The sequence below is a fragment of the Mastacembelus armatus genome, chromosome 8 (assembly GCF_900324485.2).
Source record: "Mastacembelus armatus chromosome 8, fMasArm1.2, whole genome shotgun sequence".
In the NCBI taxonomy this organism is placed as follows: domain Eukaryota; kingdom Metazoa; phylum Chordata; class Actinopteri; order Synbranchiformes; family Mastacembelidae; genus Mastacembelus; species Mastacembelus armatus.
In genome coordinates this window covers 20639763-20665943 of record NC_046640.1, presented here as the reverse complement: position 1 = coordinate 20665943, position 26181 = coordinate 20639763, and the positions used below count along the sequence as shown (strand labels likewise).

Here is a 26181-nt window from a genome sequence, read left to right as displayed (position 1 = left end):
TTTCACTGTGTTCATACAATAGTTTTATGTTGTTTTGTATGTTTTTCACTACCTACTGCTTTTTTGCACTTTGTTTTGTAATCTCTTTTTTGTGTACCACTTGGTGCATTGTTTATTTCACTGTGTACTGTACCAATGCTGAAAATGGCTGAAATGCGTTGCTGAATAAGCTGAAGGCTGAAATAGAATCCTGAAAGCTGAAATGTAAACCTGGAGTTGGAAGCTTAAATCGTTTAGCTAAAAAACTATTCAATATTGCTGAAACGGGTGGAAACAGAATGATATAATGAAGTAGAAATAAATTGGCTTTCAACTGATAAAGAAAGAAGTGTTCAACTAATATGAAAGAAGACAGTCTAGTGAAGGAATGTAGGAAGGAATAACTGAAGGAATTATATATGAGTTAACGAAAGAAAAACAAGAATGAAACAACAAAAATGCAAAATTGTCGAAAGACTGTATAGTGGGGTTTAAAAACAGATGAACACTGCTGAAAAATTCTTCTTTTCCTTTCGGCTGCTCCCTTCAGGGGTCACCACAGTGAATCATCTGCCTCCATTTAACCCTATCCTCTGTATCCTCCTCACCCACACCAGCTATCCTCATGTCCTCCTTCACTACATCCAAGAACCTCCTCTTTGGTCTTCCTCTAGGCCTCCTTCCTGGCAGCTCTAACCTCAGTATCCATCCACTCATTTTCTATACCTGCTTATTCCTTAACCATGGGGATCTGCTGGAGCCTATCCCAGCTCTCTTTGGGTGAAAGGCAGGGGTCCACCCTGGACTGGTCCCCAGTCCATCACAGGGCCACATAGAGACAAACAACCTCACACACTCACACTCACTCCTATGGGCAATTTAGAGTCACCAATCAACCTGACATACATGTTTTTGGACTCGCTTTCATGATAACTCAGTGAGCATCATATCGAAAATATCGAGAACGAGATATAACACCCAGGGCACGTGGCCTAATGGATAGGGAGTCGGACTTGTAACCTGAAAATTGCAGGAATTGTTGGTGGCACAGAGTGAATAGCCAGCACCTTCAATACCACGACTGAGGTGCGACCCTTAACCAAGGCACCGGACCCCCAACTACTCCCTGGGTGCCTTGAGCGTTCACTGCTGTGTGTGTGCACAGAATTGGGCAGAGCACAAATTCTGTGTATGGGTCACTATACTTGGCCACCTAAGTCACTTTCATAATTACTGTTAATGATGACTTAGCATTAATTATCACGATAACTCATACTAAATGTAAAACTGAAAGTAAAAGGTCAAGATATAAGGATTGAAGGATTGATCCTCCCACACCAGAACAAAGAACCTCCACCCAGGGCGCACCGTTACTTCCTTACACACCAGAACAAAGAACCTCTACCCAGGGTGCACAGTTACTTTGCTCCTCTCTCCTTATTTTCCACAGGTAAGACATAAACTCGTTTTTCTAACATTGACTGGGTTGTGAGTCGACTGTCAATGTTTTGTTAGTGTTTTTAATAAGTTGGAGAAAGTTGTGTGACACTGTAAATTCTGTTTTGGGAGAGATTGGTCAGTAAATGTAACTTTAGAACTGGTGACCTGTCCAGGGTGTACCCCTGCCTTCCACCCGAGAGAGAGCTGGGATAGGCTCCAGCAGATCCCCGTGACCCTGATTCAGGAAAAAGCGGGTATAGAAAATGGATGGATGGATGTAACTTTAGACAGCAGAACCAACCAACGGTTAAGAAAAGCAGTTTTTAAGTGGTTGTGATTGTAAATGTAGTCCTGTAACGTGAGTTTAGAGTGTTAACCAGCCAGTCATAACTTGGGTTGTGGGAGAAAGTGGTGCCAGATTTCATTACTTGTGTGTGTGTGTGTGCGGGGTCATGTGTCAATTCTATAGTATCACCCACTTTATTAATGATATTCATACTTTCACCTCAGGACATGTATGAGAGCAGTGAGAAGGTGGGGAGGTGAGCTGTAAGGGTGACAGAGGAGTTCAAGGTGGGGGTGGGACTGCACCAAGGATCGGCTTTGGAGGATACAGAGCATAGGGTTAAATGGAGGCAGATGATTCGCTGTCTTTAAACACTGCAAGGTGGACCTGTTGCTAGGTGACCAAACTTTGTAACGTGCAGTGATCAGGAAATGTAGTCCTGCAGCACCTGTGTCTGCACAGTATCAGACTTTTAATGGTGCTCAGTCTCCGAAGAAAATGTGGTAGAGATGAGTCTGTAGCAAATGAATCCTTCAGTCCTTATATACACAGAGCCAGAGAAAGAGGCGGGGGAGTCGGATGTGAGCACGTCGGAAAAAGTGAAGCGAACAAGAATAATTTTAACAACTCATTTTTATGAACAGTTATAAAAATATAAACACATATTGTGTTTACATATGAGAGATGAGTCTCTTTTTGGTCATTCTGGTATTTTTTTAAATGCTATTTGAAACGTATTTTGTTAAAACGTTTTTACAGTAGGAGAGAGCAGTTTAATTTATCATGTTTACACTGTGCACTTTACTTTCATCTTGAGGTGTTGGATTGCTGAGCAGTTTTAGTACTATACTGTACATCTATGTACTTGTAATGCAACCACAACGGGGGAACAATCCAGTGTCTTCATGTGCTGGTCCCCAAGTCCGGGTAAATGCAGACCTTTTTGTGGACTTTTGATCTGCTTCTGTTTTTGTTGTTTTTACTTACTGTTATGTAACAGAAAGTTGTACTTTCTTCACACTTAATGTTGAAACACCTAAGCATAAGATTGTTTTTAGGGTATAAGAAACAGACTAAAATCACTTCGTATAATCTGATAAATGTTGAGAGAAGTTTGGTTAATTAGTACCTTCTATACACACACATGTCCCCATCTTCCACAGCCTTGTAACACAATTTAATATTTACTTTTCTGGTTACTGAATGATGAGGACTTCCCTCCCTGTGCTGAGCTAGGTCAATTAAAAAAAAAAAAAAAAACTGGTTTGAAGCATAACAAAGCAAGGACATTAAGCATTCATTTATTTTAATAGAATATAATATATTCACAACGTCCTCCTCTAAAAGAAAGTACACTTTTTCTAGAAATCAAACCTCCTCCGATTTAACATACATCTTGTACTTAGTTCTCCAAGAATAGTGGCATGTTTTCAAAAACATGGCTCAAAAATGTCTTGGATTGTTCAACAATAAAGAACAATTAGTATTTTCTAAATTATGTGACTTGCCTGTAATGAAAATGCAGATTATTTGCATAATGTAAAGTACAACGGTTTCATAACAGCCTCACTGTGCACAGCCTAGTACAACATGTACTTTTCTAGTCAGTATTAGTTTCGTAGTCTTGTCCTGTCACAGTGTTGGCGGTAAACACTCTGCTTTCACTTATGAGAACAACATCACATCCCTGCTGGTCCACTCACTTCCCCCTTTTCATTCACACCTTCTTTCCCTCTCCCTCTGAGACGATGTGGTCTGGAGAGGCCCTTTTAAACCATTCACACCAGGAGCCATCATAAACACACACTCCAGAGTGGCCAAGCAGGTAAGCGGCCAGAACGACGTGACACGCTGTGACACCAGAACCACAGGTCACCCACAGTGGTTGTTCCAGGTTCACGCCTGCCTCCCTGAATAGCTTGGACAGGTCCTCCGTCCCAAGCTCCTTTCCAGACTCATCCAGGAAAGATGTGAACGGCATGTTGATGGCTCCGGGGAAATGGCCCGGCAGCGTGTCTGAGGGTGAGACAGAGACGAGAGAAACACTGTGAAGATTTGGCACAATAATAACAAAACCCCCTAAAAGTTCACTTACTCGTTTTCTTAGGGGCTTTCTGACACACCTCATGATCTTCGATGCCATGGAGATGGTTCAGCTGTCGTGCATGATTAAGGACAGCTGAACTGTATACATGACAACTGAGCAAACTCTCTGCAGATGAAGGCCTAGTAGGTGAAATCTAGTTAGTGGTCATTGAGTCATTTTTTATTACGACAATAAGCTTTAACTAAATCAAGCGATGGCTTATTTCGACAATGAAGATATTATAATGTCAAGGATAACATAAAATTACTTTAACGATATGCACATATTGTATATTTGGCCACAGAAACAAAGAGAAAGTGTCAGCAGTCACCTCGAGTCTCTTTCTCTAAAATTTAATAATCAGGTTAGAAATCTCGGGGTAATCATGGACTCAGACTTGAACTTTAACAGCCACATTAAATCGATAACATCATCAGCATTTTATCATCTCAAAAACATTGTCAGAATCAAAGGGATCATGTCAAAACCAGACTTGGAGAGACTCATCCATGCATTTATCTCCAGCAGGTTAGATTTCTGTAACGGCCTGTTCACGGGGCTCTCAAAACGAGCTGTAAGGCAGCTGCAGAACATCCAGAACGCTGCTGCTCGGGCCCTGATTAGAACCAGGAAGTACAACCACATTACTCCTGTTCTCAGGTCTCTGCACTCTGTTGGCCAGTTGTGGGAAATTTGTGTAGGACACATGTCTGTTACTGTTACAGCGTGTATAAGTGTCTTCATGGCTCAGCACATCTCTGACATGTTGGTGCCATATGAACCATCTTGAAACTCTGAGACCATCAGGGACAGGCCTTCTGCTCGTGCCCAGAGTCAGGACTCAGACTCCTTTAATTTTAGGTTCATCTTCCACTGTTTGATGTTTCTTATTTTGATTCTTGCCTATGTATTTTTAACTTGTCTAGTATTTCTGTAAAACACTGTGAATGACTCTTTGTATGAGTTGTGCTATATAAATAAACTTGCCTTGCCTATATTTTCCTTAATCCACTGGTAAAACTTTAGATTATCAGAATTAAAATATTATTAAAATATTATTTTTATGCAGAAGCTTCTATTTTTACTTGTGCACTTTCCTTTATCATAGAAACTCAAATTCTGCCTTGTGCTACTAAAAGCAGTCTGTTCGTTTAAAACTTTGTGCTACTCACCATCCCTGGGCTCTGGCTCAATTCCCCTGAACCTGCCAGCAGACCTGGCGTCCACGACCTGGATCTTCTTGGCTCTGATGTTCTCCAGCACGTCCTCATAGCTTTTCACCCACGACTGATTTAAAGTCGTGGCCTTGAACTCCCGGCGCTCCGGTTTGGTGTACTCCGATGTTAGCGGATGACCCTCCGCCTGCCAGTTCTTCATGCCGCCGTCCAGGACCGACACCAAACCGTGTCCGAACAGGCGGAACATCCACCAGACCCGCGGCGCGCTGTACGCCCCAAAGGGGCTGGTGTCGTACACGACAACGTGCGTGTCGTTGCCGATCCCCAGGTCTCCTACATAGTGGGAGAACTGGGTGGAAGTTGGGAGCATGTGATCAAACTCCGAGCTCCTGTCGCCACATTCGTCTATGTCAAAGAACGAGGAGCCCGGTATGTGCTGCTGCGCGAACTCAGCTTTAGGGTCCCGGTTCAGTTTCGGTAGATACCACGAAGTGTCGAGAATGCGAAGCTTGGGGCCGGGGAGGTTATTTCTGATCGCTTCTGCCAACCACTGGCCCGACACCAGCGCACGGCTCTGTGCCGCCATGACGCGCACAGTGAAATGCTGACGCTCCGGGCGCTAGAGGGAAGCGCTGCGCACTGCGCTCTGAGAGGACGATGAACTGCAGACACCGCCCATGTTTGTGCACAGTGTCACCCAATAAAAAAGGGTTTTATTCTACAGATATTCTGACTGCACTCATTACCAGTGGAGGAAAGCAGGCTAACATTCACCCGAGGGTTTTTTTCTTAGGTTGAGGTTGTGATAACAATATATAACAAATATATAAATATAATCAGATGAAATAAAACAAATCACAAAATAATCATTAAACTGTATTGATCCCAGTGGGAAACTCAAATACACTGCAGCTGATTTGTTAATTCCACATTGAAATCCTCAAAAAACTCAGACTGTCACTTCTGTCTGAATGTTCCCAACATTTCAGTATAGTCTGTTCATTTCCACAGTGTCGTGATTCTAGTTAGAGTTTTTAGATTTCTGGGTACTGAGGTAGATAAAAACTATAATTCAAATGAGCTTTTTTAAAGCAGTGATTATACCCACAAGGACAGAAAACAGGGATTAGACAGAGACAGGAGGGAAGAGATGGGCAGTGAGACAGAGAGACAGGGGCAGGCAAGAAACTGAGTTGCTTAATTGGAGTCACTGCATCTATATTATCAGCAAACCCTTGTTTTTGTAGTCCAACCAGATTCTGCTCCCACTGATTGTCCTTCCACCCTTCCAGCTGGCCAGATCTGAGAGAGATTTACATATTGAGGTAAGCAGCTTTTATTCAGAAATAAAACAAACCTGTGAATATTTTAAAATATGGATAATAAAAACTGTTGACAGCAATTTTTGTGATTCATTGTGAGGAATAAGGAAGAAACTGTTGCTGTCGGTGTCTTTTTCAGTGCTTTAAGAAGCATAAAGAAATTTCAGTTTAATGTACTTTGATTGTCAAATTGGGGTAAATGAGAAAATATGTTCATGTAATGTAGTGAACTGACCCTTTAATGTAAAATAATTAAAGAAAGGAGAACGGTTCCAATGAAAGAAATGTTTAGTTCATTTTGGCTTAATGTGATAATTGCAATCCTAATAAATATAAGAAAATGTTCTGTAATGTTACCTTAGTAGTAGTAGTAGTAGTACTGGTAGTATTGTATGTTTTCAGTGGCTCAGCTATTGGAATCACAAGACCAGTGTCCTTGTGGAGCTTGAATCCATGCTCAGATAGGATCCAGATAGCCAAGCATTGTGAAGGGGCAAATCAGGAGAAATCTAATTTTCCAAGTCATATAGTGAGTGATGCATTTCCATAACCAGCAACAAGAGACCACAAGATTTAGGTCTGTGCAGAGGAGCAGTGAGTAAAAGGAAGTAACTGCTTTCACGTGCAAGCTGACGGGTTTAGTTATCAGCCATTATTGGCTCTATATAGCTGCTGAGACCAGAGAAGTCCAGTCTGGATGCATTCCTTTCATGTACACATATTAATACACAAAGAGACCTGTGTTATCCTCAGTTGCTCCTTCGCCATTAATCACATAATTGACTTACTGGCTCCACTAATGTGAGAAAGGTTGGACGTCATGTGAAGGAAACTTGATGGGAGATGATAAGAATGTGCACGTAGGCCTATGTACAGTATCATATACTGCACTGTTGCATTCTGTGCTGCTGAGAAAGGAGCAGCAACGAGGTCATGTCTATCATGTTAGCATGCTAATATTAGCTAATTAGCACTACAGCAGAGCTGAGGCTGCTGGGAACTTAAGAGATGGGACCGGTGATTTTTTACTTTTTGGTTATTTCCATAAATGTTATACAGAAACTAAAATGAATTTGATGTACTCACTATAATGTATGTGACTCCAGCTTTAAATCCCTCAGGTCAAGACATTCACTTCTTCTACCTAAACAATCATGTTTCATAAATATTTAAGAAAACACATCATAGGCAGCAGCTTCTGATCAGTTCATGGTGCTGACTAAATGCTGGTTATACTTAACATAGGTCAACTATGTGTCCCTCTGCTGTCGCACTGTTGTTTTACTGAGGCGCAAGTGCTTTTTGTTTGCTAACATGAAATACATTTGTTTGCTGAGATTTTAAAATCTGCTTGTACTTGTAGTTCCTGTACATGTGTGCTATGCTCTTCATATACACATGTGCTTCTAAATCCATTTTAAACCAACGTGCAGTCCCACCAACAAAGTACATCACCACTAATGTCTTCCTCTGTTTCTCTGTCAAGTTTCCCATTTCAACAGGATGACTCTCAACTACCCTGTCCCGAAGTTGGATGTTACTTTGAAAGAAGTGGGCCGTGTCCTGCAGCTCACTTTAAGTCCTGATCTGTACCCTGAGTTCAAAAGTGCACTGGAACAGCAGAGGGAGCTTCTGCTAGAGTCCCAGCAGAAATTGGAAATTAGAGCTGCAGGCCAAGAGAACTGGGTGACGGAGCAGTTCAAGAGAGGTCTGCTGTCTTATCCTGAGCCACTGCCCACCTCTACAGCTCTCCCTGTTGTTCTTCTTCCATCCAAGGCTAAGAGATGTAGCCAGCTGGGGAGGGCGGCTGCTCTGCTCTGGGCAGCAGCAAACCTGTACAGTGAGCCCTTGTCACTGGAGGGCAATGTGCCAATGGAGCACACACAGCAGGCTGAGATATTCGCTGCCACCCGCATTCCTGGCATGAGTCAAGATCAAATTAAGGTGAGATTACTGTGGGAGGACTGGCAATTTCAGGCTATTTAAATGTGCCATTGTAATGATTTGATGACCTTTCAGTGTTTATTTAGATGCTGTGAGCAATTTCTAATCTGTAGCCTTGTCTTTCCCAGGTCTACCCAGATAGCCTCCATGCCATCATCACCTGTGTCGGGGGAGTGTTCCCTGTTGACATATTGTGGCGCCCCACCACTGGTGGACCAATTTCTGCTCGATCATTCATTGACATCTACAACCAGCTGGTTAAGGTGATGGATCAACCCAGGGCAGAGAAGCTGAATGATCCCTCTACCATTTGTAGTTTCTCAACCCTGGAGCGTAAAGCCTGGGCTGCTGTCAGAGAAGAGATCCTGGGGCAAGAAGGGGAAGCAGCTACATCGCTGGGGCTGATGGAGAGTGCTGTGCTGACACTGTGTCTGGAAGACTGCAATGCACCTTCTGACATGGCTGATGCTCTCCATGCAGTGATGCTCGGAGGGGGAGAAGACAGCCCATGTCTGAGATACTATGATAAGGTACTGGACAGAATCTGGGATGAGATCAGATCATATACCTCAACTCTCATCAAATTAAAAGGCAGATCTTAAATTGTGGTCATTGTATCGGCTCAACAACAGTAAATAAGGGTCAAAACATCCACTCAATAGCAGACATTAACAAGCTAAACTAGTAAGATATTCTTGTGTATTTATAACATTCTATGTTAACATACAGAACTATAGAAGTTCTTGCAAAGGTCTGAAGCAATCAGTAAGTTATCAGTACTATTAGACATGGTCAGATGTGACTGTAATGCTGATTGTCAATGGAGAAAAAAGAATTGATTTATTTTTCATTCTTTTTTGACAGGTGTTGAATTTAGTGGTGTTCAAGGACAGCACAGCTGGGATGGTATTTGAGCACAGTGCTGTGGATGGGATGGTGTCTGGGCTTGTGACTGAGTGTCTGTACAATCTGTCTGAGACTGCCGACTTCCACCTACTTCATACCGACACAAAAGAAGTCAATGGGTCTATCACAAAAAACAATGTTAATGTTTGCCCAGCTTCCTTAACATTCCCCTTGCAGGGTATAAATACCCCTAAAATGAGTCCTAACCTAAACATAACACATCCAGTCCTCACCTTTGATGTGCCCTCATATCCTGATGTCTTTTCTACACTCAGAGGGCAGAGAGGCCTGTATGATGCATGGATCAACTTCTCTTTGCAGCTTTCCTTGAGGCAGACTCTTGGGGAATCTGCTGGCAATCACATTCTTGTCACACCAAGCCATATGCGCCACTACAAACATGGCCGTTGTGATCCAGTATACTCAGTCACCATGCAATCTCGCAAGTTACTAGATGCCTTGGCATCCAGCATTTGCTCAGATAATACAATCCAATACACTGCTGACCTCCTACATTCATTCCATGTAGCGTTTTTGGAGCATAAGCGCCTCATCAAAAACACTAAATGTGGTCAAGGTGTAGGTCCCCATCTGGCTGTCCTTCGTCAATCTTTGCCACCTGGCAATCCACTGAGGAAGTTCCTGGAACCCTTTGGATGTCCATCAGTGTACCTCACAGGGACAGATCTTATGGAAGGTGTGGAGTGTGCAGTGGGAAATGTTTATGCTCAAGATCAACTCGCTGTAACCTACCTTGGAAAGAGAGACAAGGTTCGCATTGTGCTTAGTGGGAGAGGAACCTTTGCTCAGGCACTGGAGAAGCTTCAAGAAAATCTCAAGATAAACCTGAGGTTAGTCTTGCTTCTAGCTGTTAGATATGCCATTGCAAGCCAGATGGGAGCCCTGGAATGTCTACTCAAACTAAGACAAACAGAAAAGATGAATGGAGAGGCATACCACTATTCAGATAGCACAAACAATTGCAAAAGCTCCACTTCAGGAGTGAACCCAAATTACACCCTGTTGATTCATGGTGGAGCTGGTGAGGAGATGATGCTGAACACCCAAGTAGTAGAGATTATTGAGTTTGCTCTACAGTCAGCCTTAGCCCTTGGATCCCAAGTGCTTCAACAAGGTGGCAGAAGTCTGGATGCAGTCCAGAGGTCAGTGGAAGCTCTGGAGGATTGCTTCCTGTTCAATGCAGGTAAAGGCGCAGTATTCAACAAAGATGGCAAAAATGAGTTGGAAGCAACCATTGTAGATGGCAGTGCTATGAGGTCAGGATCTGTTGCCTGTGTGCACAGTGTGAAGAACCCAATAAAAGCAGCGAGATGTGTCATGGAGAAAAGCTCACATTCATTCATTGTAGGTGATGGGGCTGAAGAATTTCTGCAGGGATTGGAGGAGAAGGAGAATCCTGTGGGACCAGAGTATTTCAACACTGACATTCGTCACAAAGAGTTAACTGCAAAGCTTAATGGTGGAAATGCCTCAAGAAATAATCATCCTCAAACAGTTGGAGCTGTGGCCTTGGATTACAGGCATGAGCTGGCTGCTGCATCATCCACAGGCGGATTAGTAGGAAAGCTGAAAGGGCGAGTTGGGGATACAGCAGTAGTAGGGGCAGGAGTATATGCTGATGATAAGTTAGCTATTTCCTGCTCCGGAGATGGAGATGTATTTCTGAGGCACACAGTTGCACAGAAAATAGCCAGTCTCTACCATCACAAAGGCTACAGCCTCAGACAGGCGTGCAGAGAAGTGATAAGTGAAAATCTAAATGGGATCTGTGCTGGAATCATTGCTGTGGACACTAAAGGAGATGCCATTGTTGAAACAAATGCTGGTGTGATGTTTGTGGCCTCAGTGGTAAATGGAATTTCACGAGTAGAGGTCCTGAGGCCCTTGAAGACCTTCTCTGATGTGATCTGGGAAACAGATGAGCTTGTTGCCTATCTGAACCCCAGCCCTTGGATCACTGGGTCAGTCATCCTGACGAGGAAAACTCTTAATGGGGCAAGCAGCATCTTCCAGTTGGCTATACCTGATTTTGTGGCTATGCTACAAGGAGCAAAAGTTGTGTCAAGCTTACTGTGTGAACGACTGGGTGTGCAGCGCTGTGCCTTGGTTTTCAATCCAGCTCCTGGTCATCCAGCACAGATCAGATTGCTCCCACTTCATGGCTTAGAGCCAAAATGGCAGCCCTTCCTTGCCAGTGAGGAGGAATTCCACAATTATGATCCTGGCTACTGCACTTCAAAAAATGGCCCACACTGTGATGATGACACCCTGGCTCAAGTTCAAGCCAAGATTAGAAGTGGACTACTAACACCAAATGCACCCTCCTGCTTTGACTTTTTTGGGGACCCTTCTAATGATAATCTTTTCAGCCGCATTGTACGTGGAGAGCAACAACAGTGGAGAGTTTGGGAAGACAGTGAACATGTCGCTTTCTTAACACCATACCCAAATAGTCCTGGACTAACTGTCGTGGTGCCACGCAAGCTACTGTCCAGTGACATCTTCAAACTGGATGAATCTGACTACAGAGCTTTGATCCTAGCAACTTACAAAGTTGCCCAACTACTGAAGGAGGGGATGAAAGCTAGAGGTGTTGCACTGATCTTTGAGGGCTTTGAGATTGATTACGCTCATGCCAAGCTAATCCCTCTTTTATCTTCACCAGATGGTACCAACCCTGGTGAACTCAAACCAGAATGCTTTGAAAAATACCCTGGATATGTGTCCTCACTGGATGGCCCAGCAGCTGACCCAGAGGTCCTCAAAAATATCCACTCAAAAATCACCCAGTGCAAGCCTCCCCATTCATGGGAAGACCCTGAGTCTCATGCCACACTCGCAATCAACAGTCAGTGGTATCGCAACTTGTTCCAGATTCAAAACACTCTCTTCCACAGCACAGTGGAATATTTCCACAATTGCTGCCAGTACTCCTATGCTCTGACCCCTCTCACAACAGACACCATCTCATCACCAATGGGCCTGGGATCTGACTCAGAGCCGGTTTCTGTTAACTTGCTCGGTAAGGACATATACCTGGCTGACTCAATGCAGTTTGTGCTCGAATACTTCCTTCGTTTCCAAGAGAACCTGCCGGGCACCTACTACATATCTCCCAGCTTTAGAGGGGAAGATCCTGATGCCACACACTTGAACCAGTTTTATCATGTGGAGTGTGAACTATTGGGTGACATGGACAATGCCATTTCCATAGCAGAGGGATACCTGGCTCATCTCACTAAGTCCATGTTAAAGAAACACTCTGATATAATTCTCAAAATTGCCGGGACCCTTTCACATGCCACAGCCATGCTGAATAAACTGGATGGAAAAACCCCACTACCAAGAATCCCTCTAGACCAGGCCATTCCCATGATGCCTTCTGCTGACTGCTTAGAGTGGGTCCAAGATGGCCAGGCCCAGTTTGGCCAAAAACTTACACGCAAAGGAGAACGGGTCTTGATAGAGAAATATGGTGGTGCTGTTTGGCTGACTGAGATGGAACATCTGGGAGTTCCCTTCTACCAAGCATATGTGGAGGGCACAGAGCTGCGCAAAGCCAAAGCTGCTGACCTTCTGATAGGACTTGGGGAGACTGTGGGTCTTGGTGAGCGTCATTCCACCCCTGAGATGGTGCAGGAGGCTCTCAGGCACCATGCAGTCCCAGAGAAGTCCTACAAGTGGTACATTGACATGCGCCAAGTAAAACCACTCCTCACCAGTGGATGGGGCATGGGGACGGAGCGCTACTTGTGTTGGCTGCTTCAGCATGATGACATCAGAGATATACATATCATACCTAGGATGAAAGGAATGAAATTCATGCCCTGATCATCAATTCTTGATGGTTTTGTTTTCTGGCTGTGATATAATTTTAACAATGGGGTTAGAGAGGAGTGTAGCCAGTGGAGTTTAAACATAAAACACCTTAATCAACCAGAGTCTGGGACTTTCATCCAGCTTTAGGTTTATTATAATAAACCTAAACCTAAACCGACAGTAAACTCCCTACTACCCTTAATCCAACCTTAATAGGTTTTGCAACATATACAACACAAAGTGAAGCCAAGATTGTGGAAAAGTGAAAATTATATACAGTTAAAATTAAGGTTACAGGAAGTTATTAATTTGTTGTTCTTTTAAATGTGTTGTAAGAGTTGATTTTCTTTCTTAATCATAACATACAACTTCAAAGAGAAAATGCATAAAGAGAGTACATGAGAGTAGAAATTATTATGAATAATAACTACCTTTTAATGCAATTTCCTTCATTTCTTGTGATGAGAGTGATTAACAGGATTGACAAAGTAATTAACAGGATAGATGAAGTAATTATTTACATAGTATGAATTGTTTCCCATGCATTTTTTAAATTACATTATGCAACTAAAGACCTTGTGTTGTTTGTATTTTTTGTGTTAGGTCTATCGTATTGCTTTGTATGTAATGGATTTTGTTAAAAATCATATCGATTGTGTATTATTTCCCTTTTTAATGAAGAAATAATGATTTAAAAAAAACATTAAAAAAATATCAAGTTACAAATAATATTGGATTCATTACTGACAAGGCAAATGGGATCGGGTCCTATAAGACCTTCTGATTATTGCTTCCTCAGTACCAGTTCAAGAGCGTCAGAGCAAAATATCACAAAGCTAAAATGTGTGTGTCAATATAGAGCATTAATTTTATAATAAAAATATAAAAGGCCAGTGTGAGAAACCTGTCGAGGTCTGTGGCACCAGATTTCTAAGACAACAATATAATTTTAGACAATTGTTTAAAATGATAACAGACACTGTCTTAAACTCTGTGTACTGGTTAAGACACAACAGCACAGTTTAGCATACTGAAAGTACTCTGATCTGATCTATTAAATTAGCTGCACTCACAGTACTAGGAACACATTTCGCATGTAATTTCAATAGAAATATAGTGTCTGAGTCCATTTTCCAGTGATGAAGTCATACACAGATTTCCCCACACAGGTGCAAATCCTGATTTAGGTGTCTGTGGTTTTCAGAATAATTAATTGACATTATCACAATTAGTCTTGACTTTTTTTCAGTTCCTTTACTGACATCATAATTATAATAGGCCTACTGCAGTACTGCCTGATGAGTAAAGGAGTTTCTGTACTAAAGCCAATAGATTCATTATAAAGACTTCAAGTAGGCTAATCTAAAACAAACCCAACATTATCATTTTTAAAACTGTCATATTATTCAGAGATATAATTTATTTATCTCTGTACATGGTCTCATTTTATAATTCTAAATACATACAAATTGACAGTACATGCAGAACAAAATCAATAAAGTCAATGGTAAAATTCCTAAATACGTTATGTAAACCTAATCAGACGTGACAAATATACAATTCGTATTAAATTACTTTAAATTAAAACAGTTTTAACAAATTAATTACTATTTTATAACGAATGATTATGGCGAAGCGATAATAACCCGGATGTAGAATGTGATATTAGGCTATGTGTTTCCGGTTGACACGGTTTTATCTGACCCTCGATTTGATCAGAGTCCTGCCTCTGTCTGAGGAAAGACAACTTCCTCAAGTTCCTGAAACGTATGTTTGTTTAGGTCTTTACTGTGTGTGCGTGTGTTGTTGCTTTCATTGCGTTTATATACTAATGTTTTTGTCAATAAGTTTAGCTAAAGGTAAGGTCAGCGTCGCCTAGCCTAGCAGCTAGTTAGCCTCTGAGCTAACAAGCTAGTCAAGAGAAGTGTGACTTTCCGTTGATGAGGCCATTTTCTGGAAACCAGGTCAATCTCGGCTCCTTACTGTGTTAATGTTGTCGATTCCCGAAGGGCAATGGCCACAAATCAGGGAGACAGTGGGCCACGATGGTGTTGGCCAAATGTGCATGATGGCTAACTAATGCTAGCCGCCGTTTAGGTCCACACGAGCTGACACTGCAGCTTCACTGCACAACAGCCAGAGAGAAAAACTAGTAAATGGACGTGTCCTTCTGACTTTATGCTGTAAAGATGATCTGCTCTTAAATGACAATATAATCTAATGTCAAGTTTTTCAACAAAGAGACTAATCAGATATACATAAGTTTATATTAATATATATAACAATAACAAATTTATATTTTATAGTGAAATTTCTATGTTAAATATAAGAGCTGCAGGACAATCTGAATTTCCCCCATGGGGGATGAATACAGTGTCTGTCTGTAAGTGGTGTTGTTGCATTTCTCATGAGTCAACTGGAGGGTGAATATAGTTTATTCCATCATTAAATACTAAGTAGCTGTCAGGATCCAGATCAGGGTTATTATTAGCTAAGACTAAGAGGAGGAGAGGTCAGCAGCCTCTTGGACGTGCATATGAGCGTACCAGTCAGGTATGGGTGCTGAGTCACCCTATGATTGCTCATTTCCACACTAAAGCAACTTCACTGTCATTTAACCTCAGTCCCTTTCTCCCATGACTTGTGCTTTCCTTTGCCCAGGTGCCAGGGTGTCCCCTCTTCATGTGTGGTCCCTAATGGGCGGCTGGTCTCGCAGTGCCGTGCTGGACCTGTACAGGGCGCTGCTCCGTGCAGGGCGTCACCTTCAGTACACTGACCGCAATTACTACCGTCGTGCTGTAGCACGTGAGTTTCGCCGCTGCCAGGAGCTGACCGTACCTGAAGATAAGGAGGACGCACTGAAGAGGGGGCAGTTCTTCCTCAACAGCCAATTGGGTGGGCTTATGTAGGGGGAAGGGGGTCACAGGTCATCTGGAGGTGGGTTAAAGGTCAACAGCTGGTGTGTCGCCCAGGTGGGTTGATAAATGATGATTCTTCTGTTGAATATTTTTAAAGCTAAAACATTCTGTGGTCACAATTGTTATATGTTTATTTTCCTTTATACCAAACTGTTACAGCCTCTGAGCTTAGCAGCAGGACAAAGACAATTCTTCCTCTGTGTCCTTTTCTGTCTTACAGTTTTTCACTTCTCCTGTTTTCAGCGGCAGGATGGCAGGAGTGAATGGAGACCGTAAAGGGAAGAAAGATGACAATGGGATTGGCACGGCCATTGACTTCATGCTTTCCAATGCTAAGCTTGTGCTGGGGGTGGGAGGAGCTGCCATGCTTGGCATTGCCACACTGGCTGTCAAAAGAGTAAGAAATGTATCTGTTACCATTTGCTCCCCTTCTGTGCTTATTTATGATAGATGGGTGAAAAAAACACAGACATCTCTACCTACACCTGTTTGTTGTACAGATGTATGACCGTGCCATAAGTGCCCCCACCAGTCCCACCAAGATGGAGCAGACAGGAAAGAGAAGCTGGGAGGAACCTGCCTGGATGGGTTCATCACCGCGGGTACTGAACCATGACATGAAGTCCACAGTTAGCAGGTCACTACAGTCTCTGCCCACGTCCTCACATGCTTATGAACCAGGTGAGGAGAACAGTGTCTTTAAGATTTGTCCTGTCGCTGATTCAAATCAAACAGTACTGACAAGCCAGTTCTGTGTTTTAGATCTTCAGTCCATCATTTCTTTAATCTGTTGACAGACAGCCTGTTTGGAGGATTGTTGCTCTTCCTTTACAGTGGGTGTTTGCCCTAGTGCTGTACTCAGCTGTGCTATACTAGTTTGTTATGATGCAGATTAAATAATCCCTCTGATTCTGTAGAAGCCCATTAATTTGGTCTTTTTAGTTTTTTTTTTTTTTTTTGTAGTTTTGTGTTTTGAAGTCACTGCTGCACATAGTGCCTTCAGGAAACCTTCAACCCCCTTAACCTCTGTTGTAGATTTAGTTTTGAATTTTAAAATGTGTGTAACACCAGTTTGAACAACTGCATCCTGTAACTTTCAGTTGCTTCTAATCTCCACAGACTGTCTGCGGAGGGTTGTGGGTCGAGCTGCTGTTGGAGGCAGTGGTATTGCTCAGTCGAACATGCTGCGGGCCCGGATGCGTCTGTCTCTTCAGGAACATCTGTGGGAGTTCTACCGGAATAATGTGAACATCCCCGCTGAGGAGCAGGCTATGGCCAGGAGGGCGGCGCTGGACATCTGTGCTGAGCTCAGAGTGTTTCTTCACGCCAAACTTCCTGACATGCCGCTCAGAGAGATGTACCTGAGTGGTAGTCTGTATGATGACCTGCAGGTAAGAGGCCCACACATTTGGTCCTACTTTTAGACAGAGCTTTAGTTTTAGCTTCTTCAAACATATTGATTTGATTTTAAAATAAGTACTTTGCATCCCTCCATCTCCTAGGTGGTCACAGCAGACCATGCTCAGCTTATGGTGCCTCTTATCTTGGAGAAGAACCTGTGGTCCTCCATCCCTGGAGAGGACACCATCATGAATGTCCCGGGATTCTGGCTTGTCCGCAGGGAAAACCTGGAGTATTTCCCACGGAACAGCAGCTACTGGGATCGCTGCATGGTTGGAGGTTACCTCTCCCCTAAATCTGTCCTTGAAGTCTTTGACAAGCTTGTGGCTGGCTCTATCAACTGGCCAGCTATAGGGAGTGTCCTAGACTATGTCATCCGTCCTGTCGTTCCCTCAGAAACCCTGACCCTGGAGGTGCAGTATGAGACAGACAGGAAGCTCTACGTGGACTTCCTGCCACTGCTGGTAATGGAGGATGGAACCTCACTGATTGCTAAACCACATCGGCTTGCTGCAGAGCGCCATGAAAACCTGTGGCGGCAGAGCTTCCGTGTAGCAGAGACGGCTCGGCTCAGAGCTCTGGACCAGGAGGATGGTGGCTGCAGATGCAATTGCCTGAAGGTGGCGAAAGCAATGTGTAAGCTCAACCCTGCCCTCAACCGGCTCAATTCCAGCCAGCTCACCAACGCCATCTTGTTGCTGAGTGAAAAAGAAGGGGACTGGACCCAGGAAGCACTGGCCGACCGCTTCCTTCAGCTGCTACGAGCACTGGTGGGACACCTAGAGGCTGGGAGGCTGCCCTGTGCCCTCAGTCCTAAAGTGAACTTATTCTGTGAGCTGACTGAACAGGAAGTGGATGAGTTGGGGTATACCCTCTACTGTGCCCTGTCAGATCCTGAGGGGCTGCTGAGAACTGCCACGGAACCTCATCCCTGACAGGCTCGTCACTGCACAGAAAGGTGGCAATAATGTGTCAACCAATGCTTCTGTGGGCAGAGGTGACCTCAAGCCATAACGATGTTCCTGGGGAAAAAACATCTGCATGGAATAATCTTCTCTCAGACACATAGTCTCTTAGTTTCTAAAGCCTCTGTACAAACATCTGTGGGAAAATGTGGCACAAACGGCAACAATTATTCAAGAAAACCGTCTGATGATCCAAATGATTTTAGTCTCAGATCAAAGAGTCATTGGAGTTCATGGCTCTCACTGAAGCCATTGTATTAATGAAGTTAAGGGTAGACCTGTTAGGACTCAATACAGTTGGATGGAGGGGCTGAACTCTGTGTTGGTTGACCTGTATGACCATGGACAATGTTATATGTGGGCTCTTTTTTAACCGATTGAGAGTTGTAGGAATGCAGTCATGTCTGATGCTGTGAAGATCCATACCTGGGCTACAGTATGGACCAGTGTTAGGGGTTGGGTTGTAATGTTGATTTGTGTGTATGCTAAGTAACAAGCTAATAAATTTTTGATCAGCCTGAATGACTTGACCATCTTCAGTTAAAGGGAGCAGATGTTCTTTTCATGCCCCTTTTTGTTACCACACGTAAAAAGAGTTTTGCTCAGGCTTCTGGGAAAACTTCATTAATACAGTGGCTGAGTTCAGGATGTTTTACATGTTTCCAAAGTTATGTAAATCACAAACGTTAGGTTGCGTTTGGAATGTCTGCCGTTTGCATGTGTTAGGTTCCTAACCACACGGCTGAATACTCACTGACTTATATGTTGACTCCTTCTACTTATGTATCGTATGAACTACCGTTTATGAAAACATGCATTTGATTCACAAAATTTGAACAAAATCTCAGCGTTGTTTTATCATACAGTTTTGCTGTGAACAGATGGTGTTTCCATGTGACTGTCTAATACAGAGCTGCTCTTTGTTGGATGTTATGAAAAAGTTTTCTTCACCAGTGGTAAGCCTGTTTCAATGCACATATCTGATTACCAAATTATTTCCTACGACCTCACAGCTTATTTTATTATAAGTGTTCTGTAGTAAACTTGCAGCAAAGTTGTTCGAGTGTTGCAGCAAAAATGCTGCTGTCTAATGGTTTTTGCTTTAATTCAAATTCCACTTCACGTCCTTTTCAGTCGAGATCATTACCTTTTAAATATAGACTCTTCTCACTACAGGTGGTACTGACTTCCTTCGGTCCTCTGGGTCTGCGTCTTTGTAGCAGGGACTAACTTTGTCTGTCTGCAGTTTGTGGAACCCATGACCAATAACATACTGCTGTGAACATGGTTGGTAATAATCTGCAGAAGGTTTTAATTATTTACCTGGTATCAGTATTAACTTCAGCTCCTCTCCTGATTTCAGTAAGAGCATGGAGTCTGTTACCTTGTAGTAGTCTCGTGTTGGTGTTTGTGTGCACACCTGTGCATATTTATATTCTTAATTAGTTGAGAGGGGCCGAGCAGGTCTCCAGGCATGAGTTAGTTCAGTACAAAGCCAAATCACACAGATCAAAAGAGCAAGTGCTGCTATTTGTCATTGGTGGCATTACACTGCACCAACAACACACAGCACTGAGCAGCTGTGGGTTGATCTGTCTATATGTATATTAGTAGCTTACAGGTGCTAATCTCTGGAGAATACCATCTCATCCAGGGAGATCTACTCATAGGTCCTGAGTTACATAAGCAGCAGGTTTCTGGTGTTAGATTAGCCTGGTACGCTGTGGAGCTTGATCAGCTTAAGCTGCCTAATTCCACTTCCTGTGTCTGGTCACTGTCATAGTGATGCAGGAGGATGGTAGTTGGAGTAACTACAACAATAGCTGCCAAGACTGTGAAGTGGAATTTAGTGTTCAAATGTTCGAAATAATCACAAGGCTGCTTTTTGTTCTCACTTTTAGCCTTAGAATGAAATAAATGCAGTGACATGGAGCAAGTGTCCCCTAAATCCCCAACCCACTGTTTGTATATTGTACAATATGGAGTAATTTGTTTATAATTCCATTGTGCATCAATTAAAACAATCATCCAGCTCATGGAGAAACAGGTGAATATTTTTGTATTTATTGTACATTTGTAACTAAGAGCTGAATATTTATTTGCATTGATTCAATCCGACATGTAAGTTACTTGTGCTTCATTAAGTGCTTTGTTCTGGTTATACTGCTATAAAATGAATCCACAGTTGGTCTTTGTGTCTTTCTTTGCTGACTCAGTTTTGCTACAAATGACACAATCTACAATATCACAGGTTTGTCTATCAAAAAGATAATTACAGATTTACTGTAAAGTTCTTTTCAGTAATATGTATTTAAAATACCATTAGTACAAAAAGTACATTTTGAAATGTAATATTACAATTGGTGACTTGAACTTTGGTTGGAATAAAACAAAATCACATTCAAAACCTTGGGTTGTTCCCTCAAAACATCTAAATAACAAAAATTAAAACAAAATGCAGAAATCTGCCATATCAAAGATATACATGTTAAAGCTCAAAACTCATACGCAGCTTCACAGACATACAATACAGGCACACAATGAAAAAGCCCATCTGTTCAGTAGCACAACATGTGCACTCCATACTAACTGTGGAAATGTAATTAATGCAGCAGCCACACTGCGTTACTGGAAACCTCAACCTCAGGAAGCCAGGCTCTGCAGTCAAATGCAGCCATAACATAAATCTAAATGCTGCAAATAAAACTATGTTTAAAAAAAACGTGCCAATGGAAATGAGAGTGCGGCTTATTTCCCAGTGTTTTATAAGGACTTGGCAGGGGCAAACCCAACACGATCCGCATTCCTGTCGAACACAGTGTAAAACTTCCCAATGAATACATCTCCCAGGATCCACAGCGGTCCAGCAGGAGGCGGGATATCGAGGGCCATGAACCCCGACAGACAGAGTGATAGACCCATTTGAGACTCCTGCAACATAAAGACAAAGACTCTCATTTTCAGCAAGAGCAGAGATGGTAAATAGAGAATTTCAAGATAAAGTCTGCGACACGGTTGGTTAGTAAGCTGCTAACACTAAGGCTAGTCATGTTGAATTTCTAATTAACTGTGTGTGCATTATATTTCCGACATGATGTCTGATATTAGCGCATCTACCTTCAGGACATAGTCCTCCCCGGTCAGGTTCAACATCTTCCCTCCAATGCTGAAGGAGATGACGGGGAGAGATGGAATCTTCTTACAGTCAATCATGTACTAAGAGGGCGAGGAGAAAAGAATGTGCTGAAATTATCTCTCAACACCAGAGAGACAATCAGAGGCTTTGTACACTGTATAATGAGTCATCTCTACCTCTCCCATCAGCAGGGGCAGAGCTCCGATGGCTTTCTGCAGCGCCCTGACTTCCTCCCGAGGGCCTACGATTAGGGATGTTCCCGTGTCGACAATGGCCTGGCAACCGGCTTTGCAAAGTGTCAGCTGGTTGCCAACATCAACTCTGCAGGGCAGGTCAGAGAAGGAGCAGCCAGGCGGGGCAGAGACAGAGAGTAGGCATCAGTTCAGTTTCTACACAGAAACATTGCTCCCAAAACAAAGCAACAGTCTTGGCTCTATAAATGTATAAAAGTATAGTAGAGATCTTGTATTGTAGAGAAGTGGAAACTGAAATATGCCCATAATCAAAATAGGGAACAGGGAGTGCGGTGACCCAAACTGCACTATTCCAGTTCTCAGTTTGAAGCAATGAAGCAAGAGAAAGTTGTTTCTCACCCGTCCATCTTGATCTGCCAGTAGGCCTTACGTGTGACATTAACGTAGTGCATGTCTCCAGTGTAGTACTGGGGGTCTGTCCCACCCAGAACCAGCTCTCCTCCTACTGCTGCTTTTGGGTTCCTGACAAACCGGTGGACAGAAGCAGACAGTAACTCACTGTGTCACTTCAGTTTTGGGAAAACTCTAAGACAACACCCCCCAGGTGGCTGAGTAGACTTATATTCCAGTTAGTTATCAGATACCAAACCTGCTAATGTAGAAAGAGAAGATGTTCTGGGGCAGCAGCTTAGCAGCCATGATGGTGTCAAACACCGGGGTGACTTTATCTACCGATATTGACGGGTAGGCCATGCCCAGGACCCCGTCGAACCATGCAAAAGCAAACGCGATGCCAGGCTGCTTCACTGCTTCAGCAAACTGCTGCCCAGGAACTGACAGACCTGCAATCTGAGAGCAGAGGGAACAGGAGCAGACTAAGGCTTTCATGAAATCATAGGAATGGTGTGACCACTAAATGTGAGGAATGCAGTTAAAGAGCTTTGTGAGGGAGCAGGGGAACGATCCTCAGACTCACCGAGACCGTGTCCCCGCTGATGAAGCCAGACAGGCTGCCTCTGCCGTACGCGATGGAGAACTTTGTGCCATTCTCAACATAAGTGCTGGATTTCTTCGAGTTGTATCGATGATGAAACCCTAATGAGAGAAGACAACCAGTTCAAACTGAGTCATTAACCATTTGAAACAGAACCAGAGGGGCAGCCAGTCCCTGATGGGCCACCCCTGGTTGACCCAATGTACTAAAAGATTTTAAAACACACGTCAGGCACGGTTTGGTTTTACATCATTTCACATAGAACATTCATGTTAGTAGCTGTTCCCTTATGAACTTCTGTTCTCCTTTAAAAAGTCATGACCTCATTGCAGAAGTGCTTCACACATTCCTGTGGTTAGGCTTTACTGAATGGTTTATAGAAACCGTCGGTCAGAGTCAACAGATCACAGCAAGTATTCTGTGTGCAAACCTTAGGGGAAATAACAGAGAATAACAGGGAGCATGATATTTATGTGGCTGCTGTGAACAGGTGGAAGGACTCACAGCAGGCGATGTCGAGGAAGGAGCAGTGAATGGAGGGGACCCAGAGGTTGGAGGAGCCCGTGTCAAACAGCACAGTGAAGTTCTGTGGAGGGGTGCCAATGCTGATCCGCCCGTAGTACTGAGCCTGAGGAGACACAACACGCTGAAGCGTCCCCGTACACGTGCAGCACGTTAATCATAAAATATAGGCAGGTGTTTGTCTGAGCTTATGCAGGAATGTACAGGCGGAACCAGAAACATTTAGGTGCGTCTTCACATTGTGCCAGTACAATAGCAGGGCAGCAAACTAGCACACAAAGGATGTATCTGCTGTTAGTGTGTTTGCATAGAGCATATCCTGATAAATAATTACTGTAACTGTTTTCCACACTGCTCCGCCACTAAAAGGCTATGTCAACCTGATATCCACCCAGCATACAATGCTCTGACAATAACTTCAGTTCCTGTTTATCAAGCTTATGCTTTTGCAACCCAACTGAGCCACAGCCTGTTCGAGGCTCCTAACGCCTGGATCGAGGTGCACAGGTGCATTTGTGTGATGGAGCAGAAAGAAGCTCCCTCCAGTAAAACTGCACCCACAGGGAGCCACTCACTATGAGCCTGTGGGTGTGGGTTTTAACTTTTAGGGTTAGTGTTGTGTAGGTGTCCATACATCCATGAAGTTGGTGAGCGGCTCCACAGGCAAAGAGGAGGAGGGAGAGTCTCGTCCTGATCCAGTACTGATCGCCAAAGCCCGGAGCTCCTTCAGAGTCAACCCATTGTCGCTCATCAGGCGTCGTATGCTTCTGGTTTTATAAAGGGGGACTCTGGAACGGCAGCATGTTGAATTATCAGTTATTATTATTATTATCATTATTACTATTATTATTATTATATCTCGGGCACAAACAGGCGCGTCGTGCACAGGAAAAGTCTGCTTCCGCATCCAGATTTTCTTCTGCATGTAAATTTAAATGAAACCGTGTCCGTGCTGTCGGTAAATACTTAGGACATTAAAACACATGGGTTAATGATCCACGCAGTGAAGAGAACAGGGGGTTAAAAACATCAGCTGAGAAACGGTATTTACCTTATTACGGCGACGCTTTGTGTGGCCAGCAGCGCCGCGATCAGATAAAACATCTCCAGTCGTGTCATTTCTGCTCAGGCTAAAAAAAACGAAACAATTTACTTTAGTTTCTGATCCACAAACTAATTTAACGGACGCAGAAACAGAAGTGAAAACGCTTCGGCGATGTCCGCATTTATTCGGGTCTCGCCCCGCACGGGTCTGTGATTGGACGAAACTAATCGACGGTGTGTTCTCATTGGTGGAGGAACCTGTCCGTCATCCTGCATCGCACACCGGCGCACTGAGTCTGTGAAGGGTCACGAGATGTAACGGGACGTGGAAATGAACGACAGAGCGCGTCTTATCACGCCCTGACCCAGTTTGGGCAATTACACTGTGCAGATTATAAACATGTTTCCATGTTACGCTTCAGAAACATTGGATCCTACACTTCCCATAATGCCATTCGTGCATATTTATTAGACCGTGCATGGCTTTTAAACACAAAATCCACCGAAGTCTTGGACCCTACACTATAAAGTTAGGATGTTAAGTTTTAGCCGCCAGAGAAGGTCTAAGGAAAGATGCTGCTGCGTTGCATTATGGGAAATATAGGATTTAGTGTCTCTGGACAGGGATCAATCTTAATTCTAAGAAAAGAAAATGAACATAATCTGGTTATTCTCATCCCTGTGCCATTTTAACATGATTTGATCATATTCTGAGATTTAAATGAAAAGACTGACACCTATTTTATATGTCTCCATTAATCCTTGACCCTTGACCAGTACTGTTGTTACACCCTCTGGTACAGTAGGTGGCACCATGCACCTTAAATTGGGTTTGTAGTCTGCTATTAAAGCAAAGAAGAAGAACCTTATCTCTAGAAGCCCTAAAAGGTTTTAAATAACATATTATCTCATTGAATTAATCCAGCTGGATTATTTCTTGTCACAACATGCCCCAGCTGGACCAGATGAGATCTAGGCTCCTTAAGTCCGGCACAGACAAACTGTGGGGAGTTATGGAGCGTGTCTTCAATCTGAGCCTCAAGCTGAGGGTGGTACCACAGCTCTGGAAGACTTCCTGTGTGATACCAGTGCCCAAGAAACCGCACACTAAAGACCTCAACAGCTTCAGGTCAGTGTCTTTCACGTCTCATCTGATGAAGACACCGGAGAGACTGGTCCTGGGCCATCTATGCTTCATGGCGAACTTAGCGATGGACCTGCTGCAGTTCACCTACCGGCCCGGCATCGGAGTGGAGCATGTCATCTTTCTGCTTTACCATGCTCTGGCTCACCCGGAGAACCCCAGCAGGGCTGTGAGAACTGTGTTCTTTCACTTCTCCAGCGTGTTCAACACCATACAGCCGGTGCTTCTGAGGGACAAACTGGAGATGGCTGGTTTGGACTTTGACCTAGCGGAGAGGATCCTGGACTACCTTGTGTAGGACTGTGTGTCTGACATCCTGACCTGCAGAGTGGGCTCCCCAGGGGACCGTCCTGGCCCCCTTCCTCTTCACCCTCTACACTGCAGACTCCAGACACAACATGGATGGCTGTGTTCTGTAGAAGTTATCCATTGACTCTGCGATTGTCGGGCTCATCACTCACGACGACACGGAGTACAGAGGATTGACGCAGGACTTCATGGACTGGTGCCAGCAGAACCACCTCCTCATCAAGACGGGGAAGACCGAGGAGATGGTGGTGGACTTCTGGAGATCCTGGTCTACTTTCTACTCGCCAGTGAACATCCAGAAAATGGACATTGAGATAGTGGAGTCTTATAAATACATGGGTGTTCACCTGAGGACTAGACTCATAACACAGATGCACTGTACAGGAAGGGCCAGAGTCGACTTCACCTCCTGAGGAGACTACGATCTTTTGGGGTGAAGGGGGCACTCCTGAGGACCTTCTATGACTCTGTGGTGGCACTAGCCATCCTGTACGGTGTGGTCTGCTGGAGCAGAAGCATCACAGAGAGGTAGAGGACGAAGCTGGACAAGGTCATCAAGAGGTCCAGCTCTGT

General features: G+C 43.7%; 4 protein-coding genes across 5 annotated transcripts; 2 read left to right on the top strand and 2 right to left on the bottom strand.

The window, feature by feature from the left end:
• The first annotated feature begins 1345 nt into the window (after positions 1-1345).
• LOC113140684 (uncharacterized) lies at positions 1346-13710 on the top strand. Its single transcript, XM_026324597.1, has 5 exons — positions 1346-1429; positions 6217-6294; positions 7778-8235; positions 8364-8765; positions 9100-13710. Exons 3-5 carry the CDS (start codon positions 7795-7797, stop codon positions 12991-12993), a joined length of 4737 nt encoding a protein of 1578 aa, XP_026180382.1. The 5' UTR covers positions 1346-1429; positions 6217-6294; positions 7778-7794; the 3' UTR covers positions 12994-13710.
• On the bottom strand, positions 3074-5626 carry mpst (mercaptopyruvate sulfurtransferase). The gene is made up of 2 exons (XM_026324598.2): positions 4964-5626; positions 3074-3721 (listed from the first exon to the last, which is right to left on the bottom strand). The coding sequence occupies exons 1-2, from the start codon at positions 5553-5555 to the stop codon at positions 3423-3425; spliced, it is 891 nt and encodes a 296-aa protein (XP_026180383.1). The 5' UTR covers positions 5556-5626; the 3' UTR covers positions 3074-3422.
• Positions 13711-15814: 2104 nt separating the features above from the next.
• Positions 15815-20453, top strand: mief1 (mitochondrial elongation factor 1). 2 transcript variants are annotated; one of them, XM_026324714.2, is made up of 5 exons: positions 15815-15953; positions 16143-16296; positions 16400-16580; positions 17019-17290; positions 17402-20453. In XM_026324714.2, exons 2-5 carry the CDS (start codon positions 16150-16152, stop codon positions 18233-18235), a joined length of 1434 nt encoding a protein of 477 aa, XP_026180499.1. In that variant the 5' UTR covers positions 15815-15953; positions 16143-16149; the 3' UTR covers positions 18236-20453. The 2 variants fall into 2 exon arrangements, with proteins under 2 accessions (XP_026180499.1, XP_026180500.1); XM_026324715.2 differs by having other exon boundaries at positions 15855-15953; positions 16120-16296.
• On the bottom strand, positions 20314-24360 carry napsa (napsin A aspartic peptidase). Its single transcript, XM_026324716.2, has 9 exons — positions 24163-24360; positions 23746-23899; positions 23094-23217; positions 22572-22690; positions 22245-22444; positions 21995-22117; positions 21578-21722; positions 21383-21481; positions 20314-21196 (listed from the first exon to the last, which is right to left on the bottom strand). Exons 1-9 carry the CDS (start codon positions 24228-24230, stop codon positions 21029-21031), a joined length of 1200 nt encoding a protein of 399 aa, XP_026180501.1. The 5' UTR covers positions 24231-24360; the 3' UTR covers positions 20314-21028.
• Between the last annotated feature and the right edge of the window lie 1821 nt (positions 24361-26181).